Below are 14832 nucleotides of genomic sequence, written 5' to 3'. Positions count from 1 at the left end.
GAGTGACACTTTTTAGTCCCACAAACAGGGAAATTCCACCTAATCCATCCGTGAAGTGAAACACCACATACACACTAGTGAGCACACACACACTAGGGGGCAGTGAGCACACTTGCCCGGAGTGGTGGGCAGCCCTATCCACGGCGCCCGGGGAGCAGTTGGGGGTTAGGTGTCTCCCTCAAGGACACCTCAGTCATGGACTGTCGGCCCTGGGGATCAAACCGGCGACCTTCCGGTCACAGGGCCAGTTCCCTGACCTCCAGCCCACGACTGCCCACGACTTAATGTCGTTTCACTGCATTCTGGTCCTTTTCTTCATAACAAGCATTAGAAATAACTAGTCGTGCCGACATCTTTCCAGTTCCACCTTAAATAGTCCAGCAGTTCTGACGCCTGAAGCGCCAGAATGAAACTGCTGCTCCATTTAAGGTGGAACGGGAAAATTCTCAAGAATCTGGAGAATCTCCGACTTCAGCTTCATAACAGTAGCTGTTAATGAAGTGATGCTCTTTTATCAGAGGGTCTCATTTCAGAGGGAAGATCTCAACCACTGCCCTGTAGCTCAGGAACAAGGGGCAGCGCTCCAAAACAAGGGGTCGGGGTGAAAGTGAGAAATGGGACAGGGCCTTAATCTGTTATCTATCAACATCAACAAAAGCATAAATAGAAAATTCAATACAAATTGGCTGCAGCTGATCGGTGGGACACAAGCTTCCATTACTTGTTAGCCACATTAGCCCCAGTGCTAAAACCAAAGAAGCAAACTACATTTGTGTTAAGTGGGAAAATGTGAAAATGTGCAGATTTGACTGTCATCAAACTACTCATTTAGTAATCTATATACACACACACACACACACAGCCCCCCTGCCCCCTCCCAGTCCACGTTTATTGCCCCAGTGGTGCAGATTCTCTTGTTAGTCTTCTTAACTTATCATTAAGTTTTATAGCAGCTCCGGTTCCCTCGGTGCTCCTGAGGCTGATTAGAGCTAATAAAAGCCGCTCTGGCAGCTCTGCCTGAAACAAAACTGACCCAAAACTGACCAGCCTCGTCCAAATCAGCTGCACACAGACTACAGTCCTGACACCCCAAACCACGCTGCGTCAAAGAGCTCCGCTTTCTCACAAACCTTTCCTGTCTTTATTTCTTTACTGGCTTGTGTGTGTGTGTGTGTGTGTGTGTGTCTGTATGTGTGTGTGTGTGTGTGTGTGTGTGTGTGTCTGTATGTGTGTGTGTGTGTGTGTGTGCCCTCTGTTTTCATGTTCTTCTAGAAATGAGTGCTATGGAAATGTGGCACAGAAATGGGTGTTGTGTAACCATGGAAACTGATGGTGGATAAGCACGGAAAAGGCTGTAGGATAGAGTTTTATGTTGCATAACTATAGAAAAAAAATGCAGAGCTAGTGCAATCACTGAAATGGGAGTAGTGTAACCATGGAAATCGGTGTAGTGTAACCATGGAAAAGGGAGCAGTGTAACTATGGAAAAAGGTGTAGTGTAACCATGGAAATGGGAGTAGTGTGGCCTTGGAAATGGGAGTAGTGTAGCCATGGAAATCGGTGTAGTGTAACCATGGAAAAGGGAGCAGTGTAACTATGGAAAAAGGTGTAGTGTAACCATGGAAATGGGAGTAGTGTGGCCTAGGAAATGGGAGTAGTGTAGCCATGGAAATCGGTGTAGTGTAACCATGGAAATGGGAGTAGTGTAACCATGGAAAAGGGAGCAGTGTAACCATGGAAATGGGAGTAGTGTAGCAGTGGAAATGGGAGTAGTGTAGCAGTGGAAATGGGAGTAGTGTAACCACGGAAAAGGGAGCAGTGTAACCATGGAAAAGGGAGCAGTGTAACCATGGAAAAGGGAGCAGTGTAACCATGGAAATGGGCGTACTGTAACCAGGGAAATAGCATCAGTGCACCGATCCATATATGCTTGGCGTGGCTGTTAAAAAGTAGGTTTGTACTATTTACAGATTTCCCTACAAACCTTATATCACTAAGTGTTGAGGACAAAAACTGAATTGGGAAAAATCCCCCGTCTCCAGTGGAAACTACACATATGGCTTCACCTAACCCGACCCTACCCATAACCCCAGCCATCAAAACAATAATAATGAATGCTGCAGGTTTTGAGGTGGGAGCATTTTTCTCATCGACAGTAGCCAAATGTCCCCCCAGCACCACATGTTCCTGTTCTCATCATCCTGGGAGGATCTGATCCCCATAAAGAGAGAAAGGCACATCCATAAAAACACATACAGACATAGAATATTAGTCCAGGATTTTCCAACTAGTCCTGGAACCTGCAAAGCCAAATATTTTCTGGGCTTCATCCAAACTCCTTCTCAACTGCGATACGGGTCACACACCCGGCTCAAACCACACAAAAAACTCTCAAACACAAATACGGCTGGCTTTGATGTGCTGCCACTGATACAGCTCCTCTTTTTCTCCACTTAAGACGGCATGAAATGGAGAAGAACATGGAGACACTGGAAGTTCTCTGTGAGTCCGGAGGAGCAGCCTTTTCTGATTATCTGCTGCAGTAGGAGGGCTGTTCTGGACACCAAAGCAAACCCTGTCAAGGTTGTTTGTTATGTGACCATTTACTGTAATGGCATAAACTGTGGTGGCAAAGTGGTTTTACTCTTCTGGCTGGATGGTGGGCATAAATCTCCATCACTGAACACAGATCTGGACTTTTTAGAAGGCAAAAGAAAGCAGAGGGTCCCAGAGTAATCCAGATGAGATACATGCACTGAGCTTCATTCATTAAACGTTCATAAATATACAAGTAAACTGAAGGTAAATTGCGTGAAACATCATGTTAATGAACACCAAAACTGCAAAGATATCATTACCACTTAAAGACAACTACAGACAATGGTTCCATATAGAACCATGAACACTCAAGGGACCATTTTCATGCTTAAAGGTTCTTTGCGTGGTGAAATGGCTCTTCAGGTTGGAGAATGTGCTGTACATGGTTCTATACTGCACCAAAAGGGTTCGTCTATTGTTAGAAGCTTGGCATAGCCACAGTAGAAGAACCCTTTTGGTGCAATATAGAACCATTTACAACACATTCTCCAACCTGAAGAGCCATTTCACCAAGCGAAGAACCCTTCAGGCATGCAAACGTTAGTGTTCATGGTCCCAAACAGAACCACTGTCTTTGCTAAGCAACCGTCTTTACACGTCCATCAATTACAAAACATCATTAAGCCTTCAGACTCGCTAATAAAGCTGATTCAAAAGAAATTCAATAAAATAAAATAAATAATGAGAAATGTGTTTTAGACTCCATCAGTCCGCAGTCCGATGGAGTACAAGGAGCTTCTTGCTCTGAACACCAGGAATCCAGGGATTCACATCGGTAAAAGTTACTCAGCAGTTTTCTCTGCTATGAGAGGAAACACTGCAGACACTCTGAGAGGAACTCTGAGAGGAACACTGAGAGGAACACTGAGAGGAACACTGAGAGGAACACTGAGAGGAACACTGAGACGAGGCTCATGCAGATGTGAAGCAACACTGCGTCCTCAGAGACGCTTCATTCCACCGCGGACGAGTTGGAGCAGGACGCTCTCTGATTCACTGCCTGGTACTCCGACTGTGTGTGCGCTCTTCTGAAAAATGATCTGGAAACCAAGCCCACTGATACAGACCCCCGTCTAGCTCATTGTTCTCTTCAGGTTTCTGCTGCTGAAGAACGCTGCTGCAAACATCTGGCCATAAAAAATATATGACATGGTGGGATTATGAAACTGCAATGGGAAATTTCCCAGAACCCACCAGGAGTGATTAATCAACGTATTCAGCTATCAGACAATTAAACTGCCAGAACTGTTTAGCGATAGCGGGAGCGCGGGCAGCGGGTCACCACCAACGCTCCACTGACCCCTGAGATCGCCGCCGTACGGAAAACAGCCGGCGCTGTAAACTAAGAGACTGCAGCGTTTCCCTGTGGCGCTCTGACTGTAACCACGCCCACTCGGCCTGACCGTCACAGCTGTAGCTGATTTTAGGTCAATTATTAGTTTTTTTGTGAATTTTAGTTTTTAGTTGATCAGAAAATTTTGTTGTTTTACATTTTTAGTTCATTTTTAGCTCATTTAAGATTTTAATTAATTGTATGTTCTAGTTGATTTTAGTTTTAACTTGATGTAAAATTAGCTTTGCTGTGATTTTTGATTTTAGTTTTGATTTTAATTCATTTTAGTTTTAAGGTAATTTTTTACTGGATTTTAGTTTTTACTTGACTGTAATAAGTTTAGTTTTAGGTCACTAAGTTGAATTTAGTTTTAAACTGATTTTAGCTCATTTTCATTTTTAACTGATTATCAGTTTTTAGTAGATTTTTGTTTTTAATTGATTTGTTTTTTAGTTAACTGCAGTTGTTTGTAGTCCATTGTTATTTTCCTCTTTTTTTAAATACTTTATCTTTTTTTGGTTTACTGTTTTCATTTCTATTCTCTTTTATTGGATTTTTAAATTCTACATAATTTGATTTATTTTTTTTTTCATTAGAGTGACTCAGCTTTATTTTGCTTTCTTTACTGTTTAAACTGTATCCTTAAGGTTTATTTCACTTTCTTTATTACACTTTTAGTACTACAGACCTGTATTTACTCTTTTCAATCTCGTGTTGTTGGTAGAACACCCATGCACTGTAAATGAGTTTGAGCCAGTGAGTTTAAAGGCTGGACTGACTGACTGACTGACTGACTGACTGACTGAATGACTTTGAATAAAAATATTACAGGCATGTACTTCTCTGCTACTGAACAGTGAAAGTGTCAAATATTTTCATTATAACAGAATGAGAGAAAACTGAGGTTAATGGGGAAAATATCAGTCGTGATTGATTTGATGCGATGCAGTGGGACAGAACCCAAATCAAACGGAGAACCAAAATAGAAAGTATGATTTAAACCAAACAAACCAGAGAGAGAGAGAGAGAGAGAGAGAGAGAGAGAGAGAGAAACCCTACGGTGCTCAGCCACAAATAAGAATGTAGAAGAGTCTGTATCACATGGTGGGTTTGAACTCTGCAGGATGAGCCATTAACACAGCGGCAGCAAACCTCGCTTGCCCCTCCTTCACTCTATACAGACACAGCATTACAGCGTGATTTTTAAATGAAACAGTAGAAGCCGTATCGCCCCCTACGCTTCCTGTAATGTATTACAGTCTGTCAGAGCGACTGTGTGGATCATATGAACATTATAGAGCTTTTTAAATGAAACAGTAGAAGCCGTATCGCCCCCTACGCTTCCTGTAGTGTATTACAGTCTGTCAGAGCGACTGTGTGGATCATATGAACATTATAGAGCTTTTTAAATGAAACAGTAGAAGCCGTATCGCCCCCTACGCTTCCTGTAGTGTATTACAGTCTGTCAGAGCGACTGTGTGGATCATATGAACATTATAGAGCTTTTTAAATGAAACAGTAGAAGCCGTATCGCCCCCTACGCTTCCTGTAGTGTATTACAGTCTGTCAGAGCGACTGTGTGGATCATATGAACATTATAGAGCTTTTTAAATGAAGCAGTAGAAGCCGTATCGCCCCCTACGCTTCCTGTAGTGTATTACAGTCTGTCAGAGCGACTGTGTGGATCATATGAACATTATAGAGCTTTTTAAATGAAACAGTAGAAGCCGTATCGCCCCCTACGCTTCCTGTAGTGTATTACAGTCTGTCAGAGCGACTGTGTGGATCATATGACCATTATACAGCTTTTTAAATGAAACAGTAGAAGCCGTATCGCCCCCTACGCTTCCTGTAGTGTATTACAGTCTGTCAGAGCGACTGTGTGGATCATATGACCATTATACAGCTTTTTAAATGAAACAGTAGAAGCCGTATCGCCCCCTACGCTTCCTGTAGTGTATTACAGTCTGTCAGAGCGACTGTGTGGATCATATGAACATTATAGAGCTTTTTAAATGAAGCAGTAGAAGCCGTATCGCCCCCTACGCTTCCTGTAGTGTATTACAGTCTGTCAGAGCGACTGTGTGGATCATATGAACATTATAGAGCTTTTTAAATGAAACAGTAGAAGCCGTATCGCCCCCTACGCTTCCTGTAGTGTATTACAGTCTGTCAGAGCGACTGTGTGGATCATATGAACATTATAGAGCTTTTTAAATGAAACAGTAGAAGCCGTATCGCCCCCTACGCTTCCTGTAGTGTATTACAGTCTGTCAGAGCGACCGTGTGGATCATATGAACATTATAGAGCTTTTTAAATGAAACGGTAGAAGCCGTATCGCCCCCTACGCTTCCTGTAGTGTATTACAGTCTGTCAGAGCGACCGTGTGGATCATATGAACATTATAGAGCTTTTTAAATGAAACGGTAGAAGCCGTATCGCCCCCTACGCTTCCTGTAGTGTATTACAGTCTGTCAGAGCGACCGTGTGGATCATATGAACATTATAGAGCTTTTTAAATGAAACGGTAGAAGCCGTATCGCCCCCTACGCTTCCTGTAGTGTATTACAGTCTGTCAGAGCGACTGTGTGGATCATATGAACATTATAGAGCTTTTTAAATGAAACAGTAGAAGCCGTATCGCCCCCTACGCTTCCTGTAGTGTATTACAGTCTGTCAGAGTGACTGTGTGGATCATATGAACATTATAGAGCTTTTTAAATGAAACAGTAGAAGCCGTATCGCCCCCTACGCTTCCTGTAGTGTATTACAGTCTGTCAGAGCGACTGTGTGGATCATATGAACATTATAGAGCTTTTTAAATGAAACAGTAGAAGCCGTATCGCCCCCTACGCTTCCTGTAGTGTATTACAGTCTGTCAGAGCGACCGTGTGGATCATATGAACATTATAGAGCTTTTTAAATGAAACAGTAGAAGCCGTATCGCCCCCTACGCTTCCTGTAGTGTATTACAGTCTGTCAGAGCGACCGTGTGGATCATATGAACATTATAGAGCTTTTTAAATGAAACAGTAGAAGCCGTATCGCCCCCTACGCTTCCTGTAGTGTATTACAGTCTGTCAGAGCGACTGTGTGGATCATATGAACATTATAGAGCTTTTTAAATGAAACAGTAGAAGCCGTATCGCCCCCTACGCTTCCTGTAGTGTATTACAGTCTGTCAGAGCGACTGTGTGGATCATATGAACATTATAGAGCTTTTTAAATGAAACAGTAGAAGCCGTATCGCCCCCTACGCTTCCTGTAGTGTATTACAGTCTGTCAGAGCGACCGTGTGGATCATATGAACATTATAGAGCTTTTTAAATGAAACAGTAGAAGCCGTATCGCCCCCTACGCTTCCTGTAGTGTATTACAGTCTGTCAGAGCGACCGTGTGGATCATATGAACATTATAGAGCTTTTTAAATGAAACAGTAGAAGCCGTATCGCCCCCTACGCTTCCTGTAGTGTATTACAGTCTGTCAGAGCGACTGTGTGGATCATATGAACATTATAGAGCTTTTTAAATGAAACAGTAGAAGCCGTATCGCCCCCTACGCTTCCTGTAGTGTATTACAGTCTGTCAGAGCGACTGTGTGGATCATATGAACATTATAGAGCTTTTTAAATGAAACAGTAGAAGCCGTATCGCCCCCTACGCTTCCTGTAGTGTATTACAGTCTGTCAGAGTGACTGTGTGGATCATATGAACATTATAGAGCTTTTTAAATGAAACAGTAGAAGCCGTATCGCCCCCTACGCTTCCTGTAGTGTATTACAGTCTGTCAGAGCGACCGTGTGGATCATATGAACATTATAGAGCTTTTTAAATGAAACAGTAGAAGCCGTATCGCCCCCTACGCTTCCTGTAGTGTATTACAGTCTGTCAGAGCGACTGCGTGGATCATATGAACATTATAGAGCTTTTTAAATGAAACAGTAGAAGCCGTATCGCCCCCTACGCTTCCTGTAGTGTATTACAGTCTGTCAGAGCGACCGTGTGGATCATATGAACATTATAGAGCTTTTTAAATGAAACAGTAGAAGCCGTATCGCCCCCTACGCTTCCTGTAGTGTATTACAGTCTGTCAGAGCGACCGTGTGGATCATATGAACATTATAGAGCTTTTTAAATGAAACAGTAGAAGCCGTATCGCCCCCTACGCTTCCTGTAGTGTATTACAGTCTGTCAGAGCGACAGTGTGGATCATATGAACATTATAGAGCTTTTTAAATGAAACAGTAGAAGCCGTATCGCCCCCTACGCTTCCTGTAGTGTATTACAGTCTGTCAGAGCGACTGTGTGGATCATATGAACATTATAGAGCTTTTTAAATGAAACAGTAGAAGCCGTATCGCCCCCTACGCTTCCTGTAGTGTATTACAGTCTGTCAGAGCGACTGTGTGGATCATATGAACATTATAGAGCTTTTTAAATGAAACAGTAGAAGCCGTATCGCCCCCTACGCTTCCTGTAGTGTATTACAGTCTGTCAGAGCGACTGTGTGGATCATATGAACATTATAGAGCTTTTTAAATGAAACAGTAGAAGCCGTATCGCCCCCTACGCTTCCTGTAGTGTATTACAGTCTGTCAGAGCGACTGTGTGGATCATATGAACATTATAGAGCTTTTTAAATGAAACAGAAGAAGCCGTATCGCCCCCTACGCTTCCTGTAGTGTATTACAGTCTGTCAGAGCGACTGTGTGGATCATATGAACATTATAGAGCTTTTTAAATGAAGCAGTAGAAGCCGTATCGCCCCCTACGCTTCCTGTAGTGTATTACAGTCTGTCAGAGCGACTGTGTGGATCATATGAACATTATAGAGCTTTTTAAATGAAACAGTAGAAGCCGTATCGCCCCCTACGCTTCCTGTAGTGTATTACAGTCTGTCAGAGCGACTGTGTGGATCATATGAACATTATAGAGCTTTTTAAATGAAACAGTAGAAGCCGTATCGCCCCCTACGCTTCCTGTAGTGTATTACAGTCTGTCAGAGCGACTGTGTGGATCATATGAACATTATAGAGCTTTTTAAATGAAACAGTAGAAGCCGTATCGCCCCCTACGCTTCCTGTAGTGTATTACAGTCTGTCAGAGCGACTGTGTGGATCATATGAACATTATAGAGCTTTTTAAATGAAGCAGTAGAAGCCGTATCGCCCCCTACGCTTCCTGTAGTGTATTACAGTCTGTCAGAGCGACTGTGTGGATCATATGAACATTATAGAGCTTTTTAAATGAAACAGTAGAAGCCGTATCGCCCCCTACGCTTCCTGTAGTGTATTACAGTCTGTCAGAGCGACTGTGTGGATCATATGAACATTATAGAGCTTTTTAAATGAAACAGTAGAAGCCGTATCGCCCCCTACGCTTCCTGTAGTGTATTACAGTCTGTCAGAGCGACTGTGTGGATCATATGAACAGCCATATCGCCCTGCATGTGAGCAATCAGACGCGGCTGCCATAGAAGACTGTGGAATTGCACTGACAAGAGCGAGTGAAGCTCCGGGTCAGTCGGATAATTAGGAATTTCCGAGAAGAGAGCGCAGACCGTGGACTCCAGAGAAGGTAAACAGATCAAACGTTAATAAGAGGATTGAGTAATTCAGCTGTAAAACAGAGAACATGTGCACGTATCTCCCTCGACAGAAATGAGGAGGAAAAGAATCCATGTTTTCCCAATATGGGGATAAATCCTGCCTCTAATTCTCTGGGAGAACAAAGCAGAGATCTGTTGCCTCCCTGCTGTCAAACATTTGGACGTACCTATTCATGAAGGACTTTGCTCAGTTTTCACCCTCGTCCACACTTTAGAATAACAGTGAGGACATCAAACCTATGAAATAACGGAGCTGCGGAGCTACGCCGAGTCTACAGGGGTTCATTCCCACAGCCTCCAAGACGGAACAACGTAGACAAGCTCTCTCAGAACACAGGATCTAATCTGATTTCAGCAGCGCACTTTAATTAAAGCAAGTATTGATTAGATGAAGCAGATATTGGATAATAAATATAAACAATACTGGGCAAAACAAAAACTGCCATACATAAAATATTAATTATATTTTATTTTCATTTATTCCAACATTAGTGCTTTTCTAAACAAATTAATATTTCCAGCCCAGATAAACTGCTTTTGAAAGATTAATATCATGGAAAACTGAATTTCCCAAAACTTGCTTTGTTTTTTATTTTAAATTAAGTTTGATATAGTACGTAAACATTGATTAATTTTCAAACTGTGTCATTTGCTCTCCAGTCCCTATATGGAAACTAAAGCCCTATTCGGATGGGATTAGTTTTACATGAGGAGGGTAATGTAAAGATAACCAGTGTTCCTCAGTGATTTTAGGCATGTCTGAATACCAGGCCGTCTGTCTGTGGTGTTCAGGTTAAAGGCGGAATACCAGGCCAGTGGTCTGTGGTGTTCAGGTTAAAGGCGGAATACCAGGCCGTCTGTCTGTGGTGTTCAGGTTAAAGGCGGAATACCAGGCCAGTGGTCTGTGGTGTTCAGGTTAAAGGCGGAATACCAGGCCGTCTGTCTGTGGTGTTCAGGTTAAAGGCGGAATACCAGGCCAGTGGTCTGTGGTGTTCAGGTTAAAGGCGGAATACCAGTCCGTCTGTCTGTGGTGTTCAGGTTAAAGGCGGAATACCAGGCCGTCTGTCTGTGGTGTTCAGGTTAAAGGCGGAATATCAGGCCGTCTGTCTGTGGTGTTCAGGTTAAAGGCGGAATACCAGGCCGTCTGTCTGTGGTGTTCAGGTTAAAGGCGGAATACCAGGCCAGTGGTCTGTGGTGTTCAGGTTAAAGGCGGAATACCAGGCTGTCTGTCTGTGGTGTTCAGGCTAAAGGTGGAATACCAGGCTGTCTGTCTGTGGTGTTCAGGTTAAAGGTGGAATACCAGGCCAGTGGTCTGTGGTGTTCAGGTTAAAGGCGGAACACCAGGCCGTCTGTCTGTGGTGTTCAGGTTAAAGGTGGAATACCAGGCCAGGGGTCTGTGGTGTTCAGGTTAAAGGCGGAATACCAGGCCGTCTGTCTGTGGTGTTCAGGTTAAAGGTGGAATACCAGGCCAGGGGTCTGTGGTGTTCAGGTTAAAGGCGGAATACCAGGCCGTCTGTCTGTGGTGTTCAGGTTAAACGCGGAATACCAGGCCGTCTGTCTGTGGTTTTCAGGTTAACTCCCTGCAGTTTCTGTGCTGCAGGTTTTTATGCTGCAGTATTTCATGCCTCTGGCCCCTCGTGCTGGAAACAGAATCTGAATTTAGGCTTTTTCGCAGGACAGAGGCGAGGGAGCGATACGGAAAGGCAATAAAAGAAATCTGCAACTAACGTAAAATGAAAGGAATGCATTTCAGCGTTCAGCTGAGCTTCCCCTGCGGCCCAGAACGTCCGTCCGACACGGTCAGGAGCAAAATCTGCCGAGTTCGGCCCGCGGTAACTCAACGAGGGGCTTAAAAAAGGGAAACATATTATTTACAGCTGACGTTTTTACACAGTGAGCCCGAGCAGGACTGTTTACTGGGGGGCGGGCAAAAGTTTTAGTATCTGAATTAAATGTAAACAGCTTTTCAACTGGACAGTAAAAGCTTTTATTTCCTTATAACATCACTAATATTAGAGTAAATAAAAATACCATAATATGGTAAGTATCTCAGCGTGTTGAGGAAGCCCAGTACTATCTGTACTTTTCAGCAAATCTTCAACATCTGAAGACTGGCCTCCATCTTTCTCTTCTTCTTTCGGCTGCTCCCTTTAGGGGTCGCCACAGCGGATCATCTGCCTCCATCTCGCCCTATCCACTGCCTCCTCTACTTTCACACCAACCATCTCCAAAACAGTGACTTTACAGGAGAAGGAAAAAACCTTTTAATGTAAGTCGATGGAACCAGACGTCTTTCCAGGTCATTTTGGGCCGTTTCTTTTGTTCCATTCATCATGAAATTCACACAAAACGTAAAGAGCAAAAGGCACTTAATACGCCATTAGCTGAAAAACAGGTTTTGTTCCGATAACAGCCCCATAAAGCCCCAGGGGAGCTAAGAGACAGACAGATAGATCTATACATCGACTGATAGTCAGACAGACAGGCACGTAGACAGGCACGCAGGCAGACAGACAGACAGGCAGGCAGGCAGACAGACAGACAGGCAGGCAGGCAGGAAGACAGACAGACACACAGAGAGACAGACAGACAGGCAGAGTCTGATAGTAACAGGACAACACAGGGTCGTAAACGCGTGATGTCGGTTGCCTTTATAAACTTTATAAAATGTGTCCATTAGGTTTATAATTATGTGTGTGGGCCTCTGTAATCATGAAAGCTGCTGGACTTCTACTTCCTCCTCCACTTCCTGCCTTGCAGGATGCTGCAGAGGTCGAGAGGTCGCGCTTCATTTCATCTGTTCCTCCTTAAACACTTCCCCGCCGCATTAGGAGCGGTTTGGAGGACGTTAGGAGAACGCTTGAGCCGCTTTATTTAGCCTGGCCTCCTTCCTTCCCAAAACACAGATTATTAAATTAACGTGCAGAACGAGCGCCGAACCCTGACGGAGCGGCCGGATCAAAGCCCATGCGGAAAGGTTGCGGACCGGTCTCGGAGTCATCTAAACACCTAGCCATGGGAATTATGCACATTTACTGTAATATCCTTCATACACGGCCCATACACCGGGCTCATACACAGTCTATAGACAGTCCATACACGGCCCATACACCGGGCTCATACACAGTCTATAGACAGTCCATACACGGCCCATACACCGGGCTCATACACAGTCTATAGACAGTCCATACACGGCCCATACACAGTCTATAGACAGTCCATACACGGCCCATACACCGGGCTCATACACAGTCTATAGACAGTCCATACACGGCCCATACACCGGGCTCATACACAGTCTATAGACAGTCCATACACGGCCCATACACCGGGCTCATACACTGTCTATAGACAGTCCATACACGGCCCATACACCGGGCTCATACACAGTCTATAGACAGTCCATACACGGCCCATACACCGGGCTCATACACAGTCTATAGACAGTCCATACACGGCCCATACACCGGGCTCATACACAGTCTATAGACAGTCCATACACGGCCCATACACCGGACTCATACACAGTCTATAGACAGTCCATACACGGCCCATACACCGGGCTCATACACAGTCTATAGACAGTCCATACACGGCCCATACACCGGGCTCATACACAGTCTATAGACAGTCCATACACGGTCCATACACCGGGCTCATACACAGTCTATAGACAGTCCATACACGGCTCATACACAGTCCATACACGGCCCATACGCGGCCCATACGCGGGGCTTATACACAGTCTATAGACAGTCCATACACGGCCCATACACAGGGCTTATACACAGTCCATACACGGCCCATACACAGTCCATACGCGGCCCATATGCAGCTCATACAATTTCCTAATTACATAAAATCATAATTATAAGTACAACAGAGCACTGCAATATGATACATACCATTATCTAGAACACAGCTTACACTACACTACTGATCACCACGGAAGAAAAACGCACAACACTCACCATCTGACCAGCAGCCCGTGTTCTAGAAAGTTCTTCAGGTTTGGCAGAGTCTGCCGCAGGTCCGGTGTGGAGAGGCCATGCTGGTACCGAAGCTGTGGAGACAGAAGCAAAAGGAGCCAGATGTTAGAACTTTAATCCAGCGATGTTCGTGGTGGGCTGGGAACGTCTCGACGTGCGTCCTGAATGACTGACCCAGGCTAGAGTTATTAAATCAACACCTCTCGCTTCAACAGTTCAGTAGTTAGTAGAGAGAACTCATTACTGAATCCCTCAGGGTTCTAACATTAACCACACAAACGCTCACTCTGTAACTAACCTCTGTTTATCTGATCACCACAGCTGCAACACTGCTGGCGTATCTACAGGATTTACAATGTTACGTGGTGTTCACTCACTCACCAAACCAGTTTAACAGTATTTATGACACCTTTAGCTTAAACCCAGACATCTGAACCTGTAAGACAAGACTAATCCAGTCTCTCTTTAAAATGAATATGAAATGAGGCAGTCAAATGTGAGGCAGTGTCGGTGGGTAAGAAATGCTGTATTCCACTATAGGGGCGTTCTAAATTGTATTACACATGCCTTTCTGTCACAGGCCTAATGTAGTGTTTACTATTCAAATGATTTAGTATGTTTAATTTATATTATCTAGAACAGGGGTCTTTAAAATTCAGTGAAGTCCAGTTAAAGCAAAGTTCCTGGAGCGAAGGTCCAGAACATCATAACGGCTGACCTGCATCGTGGCTCAGTGCCTCATACTGTTTACTGAAGTAGCCGAGTAGGAATATCAGCATCTTATACAGTCGAACTGAACATCAGATCAATAAATATCGTCCAAAGTGAAAATCTAATATTTCAGTTCTGCCGTATCAGTTCCACTTAAAATAAACAGGCATCTATCAACACTTCGCATCCCAAATCTAAAGTATCTCAACAATCGCAGCCCAAGTATCGCGATTACATCGTATCGCGTGTGCATCCTGGCACTCTGCCATGCAGGAAGCTGCTGATAGACGCTGAGGAAGCTTCCGGGTCCACAGTAGCAGCAGGTCTGCCCTCAGACGCTCAGTCACGTCACCACTGCACGGTGGGGAATTCGAGAGATTCCAGCGTTTCTACGTGCACGTTCAGGCAGCGAGCCACCAGAAGCTGAACCCACTCCCGGATTCCTCCGTACAGATGGTAAAGAGATCGAGCGGCACAGAGAGCCATTGACAGAGGACATGAACCAATCATCTTTCATGTGTTCCCCAAAGTTTTAAACCAACACGTCTTAACACCAGCGCCTCAGACGCCGCACCTTACGGCCTCCAGCCTT

General features: G+C 44.3%; 1 protein-coding gene across 1 annotated transcript in view; it reads right to left on the bottom strand.

Annotated features, from left to right (window-relative positions):
- Positions 1 to 14832, bottom strand: part of uvrag (UV radiation resistance associated gene) — a 171667-nt gene that overhangs the window by 16174 nt on the left and 140661 nt on the right. Inside the window, exon 14 of the mRNA XM_037547505.1 lies at positions 13512 to 13603. Coding sequence (XP_037403402.1) covers positions 13512 to 13603 — 92 coding nt within the window. The remainder of the gene's footprint in view (positions 1 to 13511; positions 13604 to 14832) is intronic.

The sequence above is a fragment of the Pygocentrus nattereri genome, chromosome 18 (assembly GCF_015220715.1).
Source record: "Pygocentrus nattereri isolate fPygNat1 chromosome 18, fPygNat1.pri, whole genome shotgun sequence".
NCBI lineage: Eukaryota > Metazoa > Chordata > Actinopteri > Characiformes > Serrasalmidae > Pygocentrus > Pygocentrus nattereri.
Note: the sequence above shows the minus strand (reverse complement) of the source record. Positions and strands in the feature narration are given on the sequence as shown.